This window comes from Sander vitreus, chromosome 21 (assembly GCF_031162955.1).
Source record: "Sander vitreus isolate 19-12246 chromosome 21, sanVit1, whole genome shotgun sequence".
Taxonomy (NCBI): domain Eukaryota; kingdom Metazoa; phylum Chordata; class Actinopteri; order Perciformes; family Percidae; genus Sander; species Sander vitreus.
In genome coordinates this window covers 6,074,171-6,091,525 of record NC_135875.1, presented here as the reverse complement: position 1 = coordinate 6,091,525, position 17,355 = coordinate 6,074,171, and the positions used below count along the sequence as shown (strand labels likewise).

Sequence of the window (17,355 nt, the reverse complement as noted above, 5' to 3'; positions counted from 1 at the left end):
ATTATTATAACAAAGTTATTGCAAAGTTTTTACAATCATCTACTGGTTTATGTCATTTACTTAGCAAAAATGCCAGCTACTCAGTTATTCAAATGTGAGGATTGTAAATTGAATATATTTGAGTAATTTGAGGATGTCCTCTTGGGCACTTGCCACTATTTTAAAGTAAGTAAACAGTTAATCAACAGTAAACAATAATTCAGCTGTAGTTGGGAACATTAACATTTGGCACAGAGACCGTAGTGTCTGCTGCCAGGGCTGCGAGGTGTCTGCCCAGGGAAAGGTAGGTTGTCTACAAAACTAAAATAGCTTTGTTACACTTTCCCTCTATGTTCCTGAAAGAGGGGGAAGAATAAGGAGATGGGAGGGGGAAGTGGGATTCAGAAGTTTGGGCAGAGAGATGGAGAGTGGAGGAGGGGATCTCCAGACTCATTTGTTTGTTCCCTCATGAAGACGCTGCCTGCTGAAAACTGAGACACCCTTACCTTTCCTTGTCTCTTTGCTTCTTTCTCTCCACGTCTTCCTTGAGTCAGAGGTGGTGGTGCTCTCAGTGATGAGGGCCAGTATGACTGGGTTTCTTTTTTTCCTCAATCCCAACACTTTACCTGGTGTGTGGGGAATATTTTTAGACTCTCACCTCTGAGGCTGTGGATGTGTGTTTATGGCGTGGTACTAACAAGGAAGGATTTAGTGCAGTGCTCTTTCAGTTTGTCTCAAAGCAGGTTTGTGTGACGTCGCAGTCTTGCAGGGCAGGGCCAGTAAACAGTGTGTACTGTATCTTTGTAATATGGCCTCTATAAAAAGGCTTTTATACTGTTTGCTTCTCTGATTGCCAGTCTCAGACGAAAGGTTGCCCTGGATGCAAATAAATGTCATCGGAATTTCTCTAGACTTGCTGCTGTACGTGTAATGAAATACACTGCTGTGATTGGCTGTCAGTCCTTTGACTGCAGACTCGGATTCACATTTCATATTCAGTAAGATCTTGTTAACTGAAATATCAATGTATTGATCTCAGCATTTGGATTTCTCATCTCTGTTACGCCTCCTATTTCACCACATAAGACGTGTAAAAAGTAAAGAGACATTTTGTGACTGGTTCAAAGAATATCCAGATTTTGAAAAGCTTTGATTCTAATTCCTTATCCCTAACTTTGATCTCCTCTCCTTTTTGTTAGCAGAGAGCAATGTACAAAACATTCAGGTAGTTATTTAGCATAATGGCAAATGCATAATCTGCCGGGAAAAGTTATGATTCTCAAAATGTCTTTAAAGTAATAATCTCGAAAATTTTCATTTAAATGCCTGTTAAATCACTATCTATTGCCAAATGAGGAAACACAATGGTAATTGAGTTTATGGCACACTGATAAAAGCCCCCACATTTGCAATATTACAAATTCCTGAGAAAAATCATAATTGGCCACAGTTAGTGACGCGTTTTCCATCACCCAACAGTGGCAACAGACCTGCTCTTCAACTCATTTGTGTGTGAATAGGCATACTGTTTTTCCCCCGGTCTAAATGGTTACTATGGCTGAACAACAACAAGCTGAACAAAGCTGAACAAAGAAAAGAGCGAAGATTACAGACAATGAAAAAACAAGTGACAGTGAGATCCAAAAACACACCTGTGATTACCCCCTATCGCCATAGGTGCCGCCAAAGAGAACAAAACTTTGAGTTATAACTTTAAGAATTCGTTCTTAAATATTGAAAAGTATAATAGACTCAAATTTGATAAGCAGATTTGGTACTAGAATGATTTGATAAAGATGTAAATATTGTAAAAATAATGGGGTCATAAAGGTTTATTTTATTGTATATGCTATAATCTGTGTAGGATTTACCACCAGTCCAGAGGCCAAATATTTATGTATCAGTTGGTCTGTGATCATTTGATCAACAGTAAAATTGTTTGCTAATAAACCCCTGTAAAGCACAAATTCAACTTAAATGGTACGGGTCTTCCTGTCTTGTAGAAGAGCTGTGTGCACAGTATACAGCATATGCATATTACTGAATAAATGTGTGTTTAAACATATTCCCAGAAAACAAACAGGGTTAAAACCAATTAAACAATGAACTCAATTGTGTAACTTGCAGTGTGTGTTGTCTTTTAGTTTGTAGGGTTTGATCCATACAGTTTGATGCAGTGCGATCACATTTTAAAAAAATGCAGCAATTGCAGATTCTCTAAATGCTGCTTTTCTTGTGAGTAATTCTATAAAAGTGTCAGGGCTGGAAGATTGGGGATAAAACTCTGAAGCCTTGGTGTGACAGCAGATCCCCAGAGCTGCTGCTGTTGGCTGCTGCAGAGAGCAATGTTACTTTAACTCTCCTCTCACAAGCATGTGGCAATGTGAACGATGATGCATCAGAAAAAGCAGTGACTGTAGAGTCGCCCCGTCCTTACACTGACCAGTACTAATTCTGTCCATGTTTAGTCTTAGCTCTCATTAGCCGGTGTGCCCGCACATTCCTCCTGCTGGAGGAGTGACTGAGTCCGTCTGTCTGCTGCCTGACTGAGGGGTATTAAAACTTTTGAAGGGCTTTCCCAGACAAAAACAATCTGCTCACAGTCAGCTGACACTGTAGACATTATGGGGGTGGTTAAAATATAATTGTGCCGTGCAGTGTTGGTTTTGCTTTTCCAGTATTTCAATGCTGAAATGAGAAGTTTTCATGCGTTTTACAATTATTTTTCTGTTGATAGAAAAGAGCAAAGTTAAACAGCTGTCATCTTTTTTTTATTGGCCATGCCATCTTTTTATTTTGGTATGAACCTGCACATAACTAGAAACGGATAAACATGTAAAATAAATAGTTTGAGTCATTTAAGAGGCAAAGATGCAGAACATTCACAGGTTCCAGCTTCTTAAATGTGAGAATGGGCTGCTTTTCGTCATCATTTATGATAGTAAATTGAATATCTTTACTGTTGGCTCAACTGTTAGTTGGGCATTTTCACTATTTTCTGACATTTTATAGAGAGAACAATTATGCAAATAATTGTGAAACATACTCCACAGATTAATCGACAAAGACCATGCTATAAATTAATATTTAGTTAGTTGTCTAGTTGTCATGGATTCGTCCATCAGTCATTATTAGTCATTATTTGTTAATGTGCATTTATCTTTTGTTAACGCCAACTGGGAGCGTATGGAAGATAGTCACAGCTATAGAACGACTGAAGGCTTTAAGATGCTAAGGAGGGGGTCCTGGCCTCCCTGTCAGCCCTCTGACCCTCTTCTCCCCTACTCGCCTATATAATGTTTGAGGCCCCGGTCACCATGACAACAAAAGCGAGACCAGGACTGCATGATCGTGACGGGGGCTTTAAAAACAGTTTGAGACCCCTCTGCTCTCCTTAGTAGAGTCCCCTGCATAGTTTCAGTCATCTTGAGTCCAGAAGGATTAGAGCTTATTCGCTTGGAGAGAGTGAGAGGGCATCAAACGGGCTCCCCCCGATCAGAAAAACTGATCCGAGGAGAGCAACAGCAACGAGAAGCCTTTAGACTCTCTTGGAGGAGGTGCAAGTTGCAATTTATAAACTTGCTGTTTTGGTTCGTTTGTACTTGAACCAGAAGTTTGTGTAGTTGTTTGTGGCTCACTATGAAACCTATGAACCCTAGGGCATCTCACAGTTTGTTGTTAGAGGGTCAAGAGTGTATAGCCCCTTTCAGACATGCTCCCTTTTAAATTAATCTGATGGCAATTTAACATGTTGGTCTAATGTCTGAATAAGCACCCGGGTCACAATCATGATTGCACAAATCAGATTAACACAGGCTGCAGCAGCACAACTTGAAAAATGCACAGAGAGGGAGATTAAATGTGTCTTATTCCGCTTTCTAAGATCACTGTAATACATTTAAAATCTCAATCTTCAGTTTAAATGCACAAAGAAAAGAACATGATTTTAATAAACTATGAAACGCTGAGAAACAACAGTAATAATCTGACAATATTTTTCATTTTCATTTATGCCCACTACATGAATGAATAAATGAACATCTAGCAAAATGCATAGAGCATGAGAGCAAATAGGAATGAAACAAGTTTATTATAAAGTTAAATTGGGAAAATTATGCAAATGTATTGGTGAGAAGCGTTCAGAATAAGTTTTAAAACCCATCAGTGATGCAGCCTCTTCCTCTGGCTCTCCATATTTCATGATGGGGATTATTTTTGTTCTCCCTACTGAACTCCAGGTGAGCTCACTGAGTGCTGCATTAAACTAGCGAGGAGAACACTTTTCATTGCAATCACCTGTAGAGTTTGGTTCCTCCGTGATTCATGTTTCAGATCTTTGTTGTGAAGAATTATCATTTTGAGTATGAGGACTTTCTCTGACAGCTAAACTCTATAGACGAGAGTTCACACCGTAGTTGGTCTGCTTTCCTCTTATTCAGAAAGGATTATATGTAATAAATATCATCATGGACTAATTAGCTTTTCTCAGTGCATAGAGAAGAAGATTAATCCTCCAGGCTCTACTCATTAGGACCGTTAATTCTGTCTCCCAAACACCACATGGTGCTCCTGCTGTCGTTAACGTGACATTTTCCTTCATATCAACACAGACACAGTAATTGAAGTATACAGTATGAATGGACAGAGCATTTCTAGTCTCATTTTCAGCCTGTCCCGTGAGGGAGCAAATAGATTTGAGATTTTCTACAGTACGTATTTTTTGACTTTCTGTTAAATTTGTAAAACTGTACCACGTCTATGACAGAAAAAAGTACCACAATTTCCTTATATTTTCAGAGGGTTTACATATCATAACAACATATTGCAGAACAGATTTGTCTCAGTCCGTTATTATGAGTCTAAGTAGGGATCAGCCCGACATTGAGTAAGCTAATTAATGTGTGGTAATCGCAGTTAAATCGCAGTTGTAGCCTCGTAGGCTCTCTGTAAACTTGGCAGGTTGGAAAATGACTTGGCATGGCCCTGTCCTGGCAGGTGGAGTCCAGAAGTGTGTCTGGCCAGCATGCCTGCTGTCAGTCAACCCTTCTTTCACCTTATTAGCGAACATGGACAGTCTTCTCCCCCAGGTTAAGAGGGTTACAGATTAGGTGAAACAAGAGGGGAAGTCCTTGTTGTTTTCCTACATTGCTACACTGATTCAGTAACAAACAAATTTGCGAGTGACGTAGTGGGAACTGCAGTCTTGCCATACTTTAAATCAATCCTTCGATCATATGTTGTGTGACTTGCTAGACAAGTCTGAAACTCAAGGACAGGATGCACCCGTCAGTCGGATATCCTTGTATTCTGTGACTCTGTAGTCGGAGGGTGGCTCTGCTGTTTGGTGTGTTATCCATTGTCACTATGACCTCATCATGTGTCCTGTTGGCCATTGTTCTTCACACAACACTCTACTGTTCACCATCCACGGGATAAATTGTTGACATCATGGTCGGTATGTGCCTGTTAATAGTGTCAATATTTACCAGCAGTCCTGTGAGAGTGAGCGAGTGAAACAGTAAGTGCTTGTGCCTCCTACGTTGTTATATTATTCCTCGCAACTATATTATTCCTCGCAACTATATTATTCCTCGCAACTATATTATATTTCTGCGCAGGGTTAGATTTACTCAGCAACTTTAAAGGCTCACCTCCTGAGTATCATAGCAAGTTCAACCTGTCTCCTCTTCTCTGTGTTTCTATTATCCACAGTTATAAACTTTTAGTCATTCCTAGGGCTGATATGATGTGTGTAGACAGTAGCCTTTGTTGCTGTCAGGGGAAATGCCAGCATGTTGGGAGCCATTTTACATCTCAAATGAAAAGAAACCCTTTTCTTCTGCAGCCTCATGCCTCACAAGCCTCATGCCTCAAGCCCTGTTTGTGCTGCTTGAATGGGCTTCATGAATGGCCTGTACTGGTTCTCTGTGTGTGGGCCACCATGGACTTGTGGGATATTTGCCTCTGTCGTGGTTGCTTGTAGAAAGATTCCTTGGATGGAGCTTGAACAGCTAGAATTTGACCTCATTAATATCTGGGAGAAAAACATGCCATTTCAACCAGTATTTAGTTTCCTAGATGAGATGATTAAATATCACAGCAAGAGGTTTTTGTGTCAGCTATCTAAAAAAGGCATATTTGACCGTAAAATGTTAAAATAGTATTTTTAATGGTCGGCAATCAGAGAACTGATACACTTACAAATCACTAGCAGTTTGCTTATGAAGACTTGTGACTGGTCCTGTACTGAAGGACCTGAGACTTGACTTGAGACTCTGTTTTCTATGAATTAACACTTGACGTGAAACCTTCCTTGAGATGTGCTTTTGCAAGTCTCAAGGAGTCGGCCTTGTTTTGATTAATTTAAGACTAATTGCAAAACTCAAGACTTAAGTTGGACTTGTCTGAAATGACTTGAAACTTATCCTTAGATTATTACAAAAATTGACACTTGACTTGTCTTGTTGCACTAAATACTTCCTATTAGTATTTTAAGACTTTGGACTTGTTCTCAGGTGAATTGAGACTTGCCCCTTTGACTTGGAGACCTCTCTTACAAAACAATTTTAACACATCATCTTTGTGAGACTCACACTGTCCTGTTTCTCTCTCAGAGCGAGTGACCCCTCTGAGCTGCCACCATGGCCCTGGTTCAGGCTCTGCCCATATCTGCTGAGCCCCACAACCCAGGCCTCAGTGGAGGATCCCGCAGGAGACACCCCTCCGGATCTTCATCCCCTATCAACGCACCACCCTCCACTCTGGATACTATGGGTTCTGTCAGCAGCCTCATCGCCACCCGCCCCGGCAACTACGAGGACCACCGATCTGTGGTTGAGCTGGGAGCCAGGGTCCGACGGCCCACCCCAGGTGCCTCCTGCCTGGGCTCTGAGTCGCCTCTGGACTCCTTATTATTGCAGACCATTCAGAAACAGAACTCCATGACGTCCAGCAGGGAGCTGGAGAAGGAGAGTGGGAATGGGAACTATACCTATCTGAATGAGGACTATGTAGGCGACTGGAATGACAACCACGTAACACGTGCCAGCCCAGGAAGTGACGCAGACGAGACTAAAGGATCCCAATTGAACGGGAACATGGGGGGGCCTCCTCCAAAACTGATCCCTGTGTCAGGAAAACTAGAGAAGGTGAGTCTTTGAATAAAGTAATTTAAATCCTTGCCTTCCTGCCTTTTTAATACTCATCCTTCTTTATATTCCTTTTCTAGAACATGGAGAAAACAGTGCTGCGGCCCACTGCCTTCAAACCGGTCATTCCCAAGAACCGTACTTCCATGCAATACCTCTCCCCTCGCCATTGTGCCAACATATCAGAAAGCCAAAACAACCTGAATCTGCTGAGCCCAACGCACATAGAGGCGTCGCCCTCCTGCTCTGAGAAAAGCAGCTCCTACAGCAGAGGTCGTAACAGTGGCGGTGGCGGCGGCAGCAGCCATTCCGGCCAACTGACAGACTCCGGACGCAACTCCCTCTCCAGTCTCCCACCTTACAACAGCGGCGGCTACAGTCTGGCATCAGGAGAGGCCTCTGCTAGCCACCTGGAGCCCATGAAAAGCGCTCCGCCAGTCAGTGGACACGGACACTCTAACTCAGACAGTGGGCGTTCGTCTTCCAGTAAGAGTACAGGCTCTGGCTCCATAAGTGGCCGAGGACAGCCTCTTTCTGACAGCGGGTCCAGCGGGCGCTCCCCTGGCCCGGTTGAGGGTTATGAGGGGGTGGTGAGGGACCTGGAGGACAAGCTGAGGGAGAGAGAGCTGGAGCTACTGCAACTCCGAGACAACCTGGATGAGAATGAAGCTGCCATTTGTCAGGTTGGTAGATAGACTTGACACCTTGAGGAGTGTTTTCACTTTGTCCTCTCCCCCGGGAGTTTGTAGTAAAAAAAACAAGAATCTGTTTCGGCTAAAAGTTTCTGTAGCTTTAAAATCCATGCTTATGTAGTTTTCTTATGTCTTACTCTCACTTTCACGTATTTCTTTACATTTCAATCAAGCTCTGTTGGAGAGAATCTGAATGTGTAAATAATTCCTCTTTCAATGACAGGATCTTTTCTTTTGTACGGTAAATCCTCATGGATTTGTTGTTCCGTCTTTGGTTGCAGGTTTATGAGGAGAAGCAGAAGCGCTTCGAGCTGGAGCTGGAGGAGCTGAGGCAGGGCTGTGCCACCAGGATGCAGGTAGCCTCGCAGAAGGCCCAGCGTGCACAGCAGGTGCTTCAGTTGCAGGTCAGAACAAAAGGCTTGATCAGGTTCTACTACACACCAATGGTGCTGCCTTTTTCTACAAATACAGTAAAAGATGGAACAAAACATCAGTACTGGTCAGAGCCCCAAATGTATTTATGTTAAAACTTTGTCATCTAAGTAGCTTACTCAATGAATTTCAAGCATTTTGTGCCAAAGTCAATATCTGTAGTAATTAGAAACACGCCAGCTTGTTTCTAATAGTCCTATATTCAAATTGTACATGAACCTATCTTATCTAAATAAATGATCAGCTTCCATGTTGTGTAAAACTAGAATGTGTTGCGGCTTGTGGCATATAAGATATTCTCAGAAGAAGTTAATTAATTCTTTAATCCCCAAACCAAAAGTTGGAGGATTCATGTCTCTCCTTTTTAAATCTTCTAGCAATAAGAGTAGAAAAACCAATAATAGTCTTGATGTTTCGATTGAGGTGAAGCTCCTGCAGGGCTGTGTGTAGCATTTAATAAAAAAATATTAGTTGCCAGAAATTAGTTAACTTTAAAGCAAGACCAAACCATATGTGAGTTGCTGTCATTTGCTTGCATCCATTACATCTGCAATCAACATCATAGCAACCCTTTTAAGACCGGGTCCTTCTAAAAATTGCTAAGTCTGATGCCGGCTGTGTCATGGCCGCAGGTTTATCAGCTCCAGCAGGAGAAGAAGAAGCTGCAGGAGGACTTTGCTCAGCTTCTGAAGGAGAGGGAGCAGCTAGATGAGCGCTGCACCTCCTATGAGCACGAGAAGATCCAGCTGGGGCCTCGACTGGAGGAGAGCAAGTGGGAGGTGAGCGGCACAACAGGAGGTTCTTAAACTGACTCGCATCTTCAATTGAGGGATATTTTTTTCAGTAAAATAATAAGAAAAAATGTTTGGGCTGTGAAGTTCAAGTTTATCACAGTGCCATCCTTTTTGATTTGACCATTTCCCATCCTCTAAACTCAGCATTACTCATATTGCTTTAAGCACTGCACATACTATACCATGACTTTTATTATTGAGCGTCAATCGGACCATGGCAGCTTCTCCATAATATATTTATGGATACGTTTATTTCCCCAATTAAACGAAATGGAATTGAACAGGATGCTCTATCATCTTTCGTTCATGTGATGCGGGAAGGGGAAGCGTTGACAAAATGTAGCATTAAAGGTCTTGCGGATGGTGAGCTCATGGAGCCCTTGTCACAGCCATAACTGTAACATAGTTAGGGGTTTGTTCATGTGATAGCAGGAGGAAGAACCTTAAATAGGATAGGACGCAAAGAATCGGTTATCATCAGACCAATCAGTCATGCAAACCAATGGAAAAGGCTGCCTCTGTGTCTTTTATAGGCTTCGGATACGGATCAATAATATGATTAATCCTCTGCTGTTTGAGATAATAAATTGTGCCACAAGGAGTAATTTTTAGAAGTCTAAAGATCTCCCCGAGATAATTTTTCATACAGGAAGGATATATGAAACCTCTTTAATTATTCAGCTGTTATTACAGACTTCTGCTGACAAGGAAAATATGAGTCACTGTGGTTTCAGTGAATTTTGTAGACCAGTAGAGTTAGACACATCAACCAGGGTGTGAGGCATGCAGCTCATGTTCAAGTAGAGCCTTTCAGATCCTTATTGAGATCACATGCAATTTATTGAAATTCAGTTAAGTGATAAGGTGCTTCAAACTGAGGAAATTCCAACATCAATAGAAGTGCTGTCATGTGTTGCTCAATAAAGGTTTACGTTAGCCCTCAGGAGAGGTTTTTAATAAGACTTCTATTAGTTTTGTTGTTATTTTTAGATCTGAAACTATTAGCTGATTAATCAATCAAGATAACATCAGCAACCATTTTGATAACCAATTCATTAAGTTACTCATTTTTTTAGCAAAAAACAATTGGCATGATAAAGGTTAATACAAATAATTTTACTTTTCTTCATTGATTAGCATGTGAACCAAAAAATACCATCGCTTTACAGAGCTGAATCCACATCCTGAACGGTTTCTCTTCTCCCGTCAGGTCTGTCAGAAGTCAGGGGAAATCTCATTGCTGAAGCAGCAGCTGAAGGACGTGCAGGGAGAGTTAGCCCAGCGCGTGGGAGAGATCGTCTCACTGCGGGGTCAACTCCGAGAGACTCGTGGCGAGCTGACAAACACCCAGGTCCTGCTCCAGGAGGCCCACGGCACGACCCGCACACGAACCCTGGAGCTGGAAGTGTGTGAAAACGAGCTTCAGCGTCGCAAGAGCGAAGCGGAGCTACTCAGAGAAAAGGTTGGACGCCTTGAGGGAGAGTTGGCTCACCTCAGAGATGCTTTGGCCAATCAGGGCACAGGAAACAGACAGTGTCAGGTGTTCCATGAGGTGGAGGAACACCTGCTCGCCTATGAGAGTGATGAGGCGAAGGCCCAGCGGCAGAGCAGCAGCGAGGCCCTGCAGAACATGAAGGTGCAGATGGACAGGATGAGGGCCGAGCTGGCCCATGAGCGTCAGTGGGCCGAGCAGCAAACGGGAGGCTTCGAGGAGGAGCGCAGGATATGGCAGGAGGAGAAGGACAAAGTTATCCGCTACCAGAAGCAGCTGCAGCAGAACTATGTGCAGATGTATCGCAGGAACCGAGAGCTGGAGCAGCTCCTGCAGGAGCTCAGCCAGGAACTGGAGAGCAGAGAGGAGGACGAAGGCAGCGGCAATGAGATCAACTTTGATGAGATCGCCGCCACTGAAATTTAACCCTTGTCTCGCACATCTTTTGATTTGCACTACTGTCAGCTAGATATTTCTTTTCACCTACATGTGGCAGATCTGATCTCGTTTGTGTCGTTTGTTAAGATGACAAACAAGCAGATATCACAAATGTAAAAAAAAAACAAAAAAAAACCCTGCAGTGTAAAATCAGCTACACTTTAGTTCTGCCTCATTGGTATTTTTCTCCAAGGAGTCTTACTTCCAAGCCAATGACCTCTATTAGTCGTTAGTAGGCCACCTCTGCCACTCCATTAATGTCTGTGACTAACTAGACATCTTTCCCAGTTTTAGGTGTTTGTAGGAGAATTAGTTGTGTATGAGTAACTTCACCCAACCTTTCACTCTCCTCCTGAGATGGTTATGACTCCACCTTCCATGCTACACTTCCACTCTGTGTTAGCAGTCAGTTCTCATTAGTGCAGTTAATTTAGCTGGAGCCCACGCTTGTTTTCAATTGACAGTAAACGTGGGACACCACACATTCAGCATGTCATAAGAGTGAGTGAATCAGAGCAAAGTGCTGACGACGGTGGCTGCACTCTAATCATGACGAGCAAGTGCAAACAGGAGATGTTTCATCATATGGCACAAATTTGTTGTTTTTATAATGTTAGGTCCAGTTAGAGAATAACAAAGTTAAGCCTCGACAATTTCATTCTCTCATATCACGGTCCTCAATGGTGGAAATAATATCAAACATCTCTACGGTTTAATGTAAAAAAAAAAAAAAAACACTGATATCTGGATGAAATTCTACCTTAACACCTTACATCCAGTGCACGTTTTCAGTGCTTTCACATGGCAGCTTTTCTCTGTCACACATGTATGGTCTCTAGGCCACCTTTTAAAACATGCTCAGATGATCGGATTCAATCTATTTTCCTATAGTGTAGGAGTGGCGTTACGGATACAATCTTCAACCACGGTATATGTAATTATATACGACAATATTAATGTACTGTATATGATATTGTAAATGTTCAGAAAAAAAATCAATTTTCACAGCGACGAGGCGACCCTAACCCGAAAAGGTAAATGGCTCAATAAAATGTTTTCAGATTAGCATTCTTCTTTAGGCCAGATATCCGTTACCTTACGCTTTTTTTGTGTTGGCGTTCTAAACTCCGGTGGATTTCTGAGGACTATGGTTAACTGCTCCTCAGATCTCTGCAGGGTAAACCCAGACAGCTAGCTAGACTATCTGTCCAATCTGAGTTTTCTGTTGCACGACTAAAACAACTTTTGAACGTACACGTTCCACCAAAACAAGTTCCTTCCTGAGGGTATCTAGCAGCGGCACCGCGGCTGTTCCCGGTGCTTAGCACCGCCCAAGACAATTGTGATTGGTTTAAAGAAATGCCAATCAACCAGAACACGTTTTTCTACCATCCCGGAATGCTGTGTGGACTAGCCAGACCCTGCTCCGCAGCGCTGTGGAGGAAGGTCTGACAAAGCGAGACGATCCCTGTGTTAGCTTACCTTAGTTCTCCAGGTTTCTCCTCACATAGTCCAAAGACATGCAGGTTAGCTAAATTACCCGTAGGTGTGAATATGAGCGGGAATGGCTGTTTGTGTCAGCTCTGTGATTGGCTGGTGACCTGTCCAGGGTGTGTCCCAATGTCAGCTGGGAGTTGCAAGTCCTCAAGAGGTAAGAATCAGTTTTACAATTGGATATAAAAGGGATAGCGACCACGGTAAAATGACAATCTGTAAAGGTTGACAAATTTCTTATATCGCCCATTCCTATTGTTTTAAATCCATTGATAGTCCTACACTTGCATAAGACCAAAAGAATAACACAAGTGTGTCACAGTACTAAATTATGTATTTGAGAATTAGACAAAATACTTCTAGAGGTTGTAAAAGATGAATTACTGTGTGGGTGATTTTTCATTCACTGAAGGGGAAAGTATGCACTGAATGATGGGTGTTTGGGTGTAAAGTGAAACTATTTTAAACATGACATGACTTTTTCTGCCAACCTTTTTAAAATCTGTTTCATTTGTACTTCCCTGTGCAACAGGACCAACCGACTTTTTTTTTTTGTTCCTCTATTACTGCTGATTGAATTATCGTCCTCTGTAAATAACCCTGACAAATCATTAACTTTCTTCCAGAGATGTCTGTCCATCTCAAAAAAATAAAAACATAGCCACTGTGAATAGACCAAAGCAATGTCGCACATTATAATTTGCTCCTGCAGATACAACGCCTGTATATTAATGTTTGTGTGGATGTTTGTTCTGGTTCCTCAGTATAATTTTATAATCCACAATATTTGTATGAAGACATTAAATGTATATTTTCATGCTGTACACTTCTTGAACAAACTTATGTTTTCAATTAAAAAAAGACTAAACTGAATAGCTGTGTGGTCCATTCAGATTTGATAAACTTCATAGAGCTTCTTAAAGTAGATGGATTTTCTTCCTTCATTGTATTATTACAAATTATAGACACCCCAATGCAATATCATAATTTTGTCTTTTTAACACTGACTTTTTGCAGAAATGTTTATTTCTGTTTAACATCCAGTCTTCACAATGACAGTTTTACCTGGGTTGTAATTCTCTTCAATGGTAAACTATTATTTAATCTACATTTCTCATCTCCTTTTACATTAAGGACATTTTTACAACTTTGTGGTTTGGTGTGGCATTCAAAATATTCCTCATTAGCTACTGCAGAGATCAGAAATGTTTGATTGGCTCATGTCTGCCCTCTGCAGGTCAAAATGTAGATTTCAACATAACAATATGGAGTCAGGCTTTTATATTTTCAGTCAACTGGCAAGACTTTCACTTTAAAACTTTCACTTCAAATACTTGTCCTTTATTTTAGAAAAAAGCACTTGTTTCAGTCTGACAGTAGGGTTGGGTACTCTTCACATTTCTTTCCAGTACCAGTACCTGAAATTCGGTGCCAGTACCCAACGGTACCTTTGTGGGACTTTACCTCTGTAATAACAAAAAATTAACTTCAGTACAAAATAAAAGGCCTCCCTCTCCCCTGACAGTAGCTATGTTAAGCAGGAGGGAAACAGAACCGTAGCAGTTTATTCTTCATGCATTTGATTATAAACTTATTTATGGATGCAAGTCTAAAAAAACAATGCTGCAACATGCGTATGAAGGCAGTGTTCGAAATTACACCGTGAGCACTATTGTTGGGGGCTAGGAGGGTGCTGTTCACATGCATGCTCGTACACAAATGAGCTTACAACAGCAAAAGAAACGGAACAATTATTCACCGTTGCAATGTTTTGTTTTTAATCGCTATTAACGATATAAATGCTTTTCGGCCAATGTGCTCTTTAGCTCTCCAAATGAACTGTTTGCCTGCATGCATCCAAAGCCCGCTCAAACATAATTGGTTATACTCTGACTACAAACGAAAAAAAATAGAATGCTTCCAATACCAAAATTGTGTCCCGTTGCCTACAGATTCTGCATTCATATGCAGAATTGTGTGTGTATGTATGTACACACACACACATAATCTATATGCATATATGTCAGCAGCTACAGAAAATATATTTGCTATTATGTGGAAGGTTATCCACAGAAGATTACTTTAACAATTTTATTAAAAAAAAAAAAAAAAAAAAGATTCTAGTGTTTTCCAAAACTTTACTTCTCCAGGATGTTACTAATTCCATGACTTCTCCAGGTTCTTTTCCTGACAGTGGGAACCCTAGAAAAGTCTTGAGTTTTGTCAACAGTATCAGGTTGTAGATGTCTATCTGGAGCCGAGTTCCTGGCTGGTTCTGGTCCTCCACGGTCCTCTCCATCAGCTGCAGCTGAACGGTATCTCCTCTGTGTGGGTTCTCGCGTGACGAACCAGGGTTTCCTTGCGATAGAATCCTTTACCACAAACTGAGCAACAAAACGGTTGCTCTCCTGTATGAATATTAATATGCAACCGTAATACCGACTTCTGGCTGAATGTTTTGCCACACACTGAGCAGCTGAAAGGTTTTTCCCCTGTGTGTGTCATCGTGTGTTGTGTCAGTTGTGCCTTGGTGCTGAATGTTTTACCACAAACGGAGCAATTGAAAGGTTTCTCTCCTGTGTGGATTCTCATGTGTTTCTGTAAATTCCCCGTCTGTGTAAACGATTTCTTACAGACTGAGCAGCTGAAAGGTCTTTCTCCTGTATGAGTTCTCATGTGTGTCTCCAGACCTTCCTTGCGAAAATATCTTTTATCACAAACTGAGCAGCTGAAAGGTTTCTCTCCGGTGTGCATCCTCATGTGTCTCTGTATATATCCACTCTGTACAAAAGATTTCTTACAGACTGAGCAGCTGAAAGGTCTTTCTCCGGTGTGATGTGCCATGTGTTGTGTCAGCTGTACCTTCTGTCCGAACCCTTCACCACAAACTGAGCAGTTGAAAGGTTTTTCTCCTGTATGAGATGTCATGTGCCTCTTCAGATTTCCACTTTTGCCAAATCCTCTTCCACACTCGGAGCAGCGAAATGGTTGCTCAACAGCACTTTTCAAAGAGCTTAAACCTGACTGAGGTTCTCTGGTCTCCTTCCAATCATCGTCGTCTTCAGTCTCAGGTTCAGAAGAGTCTTTGGTCTTGTCAACAGTATCAGGTTCTGGATGTCTATCTGCATCTGAGTCCCTCGCTGGTTCTTGTCCTCTACAATCCTCTTCATCAGATTTTGTTTTCATCTGTTCAGTTTGTCTTTGATGAAGCTGTAATGATTGAGGTTTCTCTTCATCATCTTCACTCTTCACAAGAACAGGAGTGAATAGGAACTTGGTGATATCAGCCTCCTCCGGCCCTTGAAGCTGCTCTCCCTCCCGTCTGGTCCAGAGTTCCTCATGTTCCTCTTTAATGTGTGGGGGGGTCTCTGGCTCCTCCTGGTCCAGACTGGAGCTCCACTCCTGCTGCTCAGGAGGAACCTTTTCTTTACTTATCTCTGCAGGACAGAATGAAAATTCAGACGTGGGGTTCAATATCTTGCTATATATTTTGACATGCATACTGCAAGGGGCAGGGATCGAACCACCGACCTACCGCTCTTCCTCCTGAGCCACAGCAGAGACTTGTGTGGTCTGGTGCAGACAAAACCTAAATTATATTAAGACCTTAACTTGAATCAGTCGATAAATATGATTTGAATTGCTTTTACCTCTCGGACCGGAAGCTAACCTTTTTAATGAAAGATCTAAAGGGGGTCTGAAAGTAGATGCCAGATCGTACCCACCTAACTCCAAACGGTTATTTGAACTAGTTATAATAGATCTTTTTAACAGCAGACATGTTGACATGTCATTGTAGGAAAAGCACAGGTGTATTCAAAAGCATCAATGCTGGCTGCATTCCACTTAGGAGAGGCCCTGGTATGGTGCATGCTGACTCACTGACATAGCTTCCTGGGACACTTTATCAACAAGGTTATCAATTTCAGCTGTGCTTTTCCTACTATGACAAGTCAAAATGTCTGCTGTGAAAAAGGTCCATAACCTCGTAAGTAACGAGATGTTACCCTGTCTTTTAACCTAACCATAACCCTTTAAAGCTAACGTTAGCTAGCTGACGCTTGCGTAGTAACATCAAGGAGGATCAGCTGTTTACATCTTCTGAGCAGAGAAGAAGTAATGTGAACCGACCTGCTCTGTGAGCGTTGAAAACCGCATCCAGTCGTTTCCGTTCTCGCTCGTTCTCCTCTTTTGAACGACAAAGCTCCTCCTCGTACTCTGCTATCGTTCTTTCAAACAGCCCAAATATCTCTTCAGCAGCCGCAGTTAGTCGCTGGTTTACAAACGCTCTCAGCATTTGCACTTTAGACATTTTTAAACCTGTTTCTCCACACAAACTCCGTCAAAAACAGCTTGCGCTCCATCAAACACTACTACGTCTGCTGGACGCCATCTTGCCACAGTTAAACTTCCGGGGCAGATTAGTTTGCTGGGTTTCAAAATAAAAGCCCGGAAGTGTACACAAAATGAACCCCATTACTTTGAAATGTAGTCAAGTTACTGAATACAAATGACATGGCCTTTTTGTCATTAGTAACGTTATCCATTGGATTACATTTTAATCTATTTTGAATACTTTTGGATTACTCAAAATCAAACATTGAAAAGTGTGCACCTTATTGCACCTTTTTATAGTAAAAAAGAAAATGTCTTCCACAAATTTTCTTTTTTTACATCTCAAAAAATATGTTTAATGCACATACAATGAATTTTGCATATTCAGCATTTACAGTTGGTCAAATCAAATTACCCTTACAAAAACAGTACTGGCAGAAACTACAGGTGTACTGTGTGTAGTCTACAACATGGGATGCTGTTTCTTTTGTGTACATTTTTATTGCTGCTGTTTTTAAAAATCAAACTCTCATGGAGGACTTTATGTAACG

At 41.7% G+C, this 17,355-nt stretch overlaps 1 protein-coding gene and 1 pseudogene across 6 annotated transcripts in view; one reads left to right on the top strand and one right to left on the bottom strand.

The window, feature by feature from the left end:
- LOC144535934 (leucine zipper putative tumor suppressor 2 homolog) overlaps window positions 1-13,342 on the top strand; it is a 36,720-nt gene extending 23,378 nt beyond the window's left edge. For 4 of the 5 annotated variants that reach the window (XM_078278735.1, XM_078278736.1, XM_078278734.1 and 1 more), the window contains 5 exons: window positions 6,594-7,127; window positions 7,208-7,810; window positions 8,101-8,223; window positions 8,884-9,030; window positions 10,256-13,342. In XM_078278735.1, coding sequence (XP_078134861.1) covers window positions 6,621-7,127; window positions 7,208-7,810; window positions 8,101-8,223; window positions 8,884-9,030; window positions 10,256-10,963 — 2,088 coding nt within the window. In that variant the 5' untranslated portion in view covers window positions 6,594-6,620 and the 3' untranslated portion in view covers window positions 10,964-13,342. Of the gene's footprint in view, window positions 1-5,327; window positions 5,498-6,593; window positions 7,128-7,207; window positions 7,811-8,100; window positions 8,224-8,883; window positions 9,031-10,255 lie in introns of those variants that run through there. The other variant, XM_078278738.1, reaches the window with a different exon arrangement.
- Window positions 13,343-14,126: 784 nt separating this feature from the next.
- Window positions 14,127-16,833, bottom strand: LOC144535888 (uncharacterized; annotated as a pseudogene). The gene is made up of 2 exons (XR_013503705.1): window positions 16,601-16,833; window positions 14,127-15,906 (listed from the first exon to the last, which is right to left on the bottom strand). The product of XR_013503705.1 is annotated as an uncharacterized LOC144535888 (transcript).
- Between the last annotated feature and the right edge of the window lie 522 nt (window positions 16,834-17,355).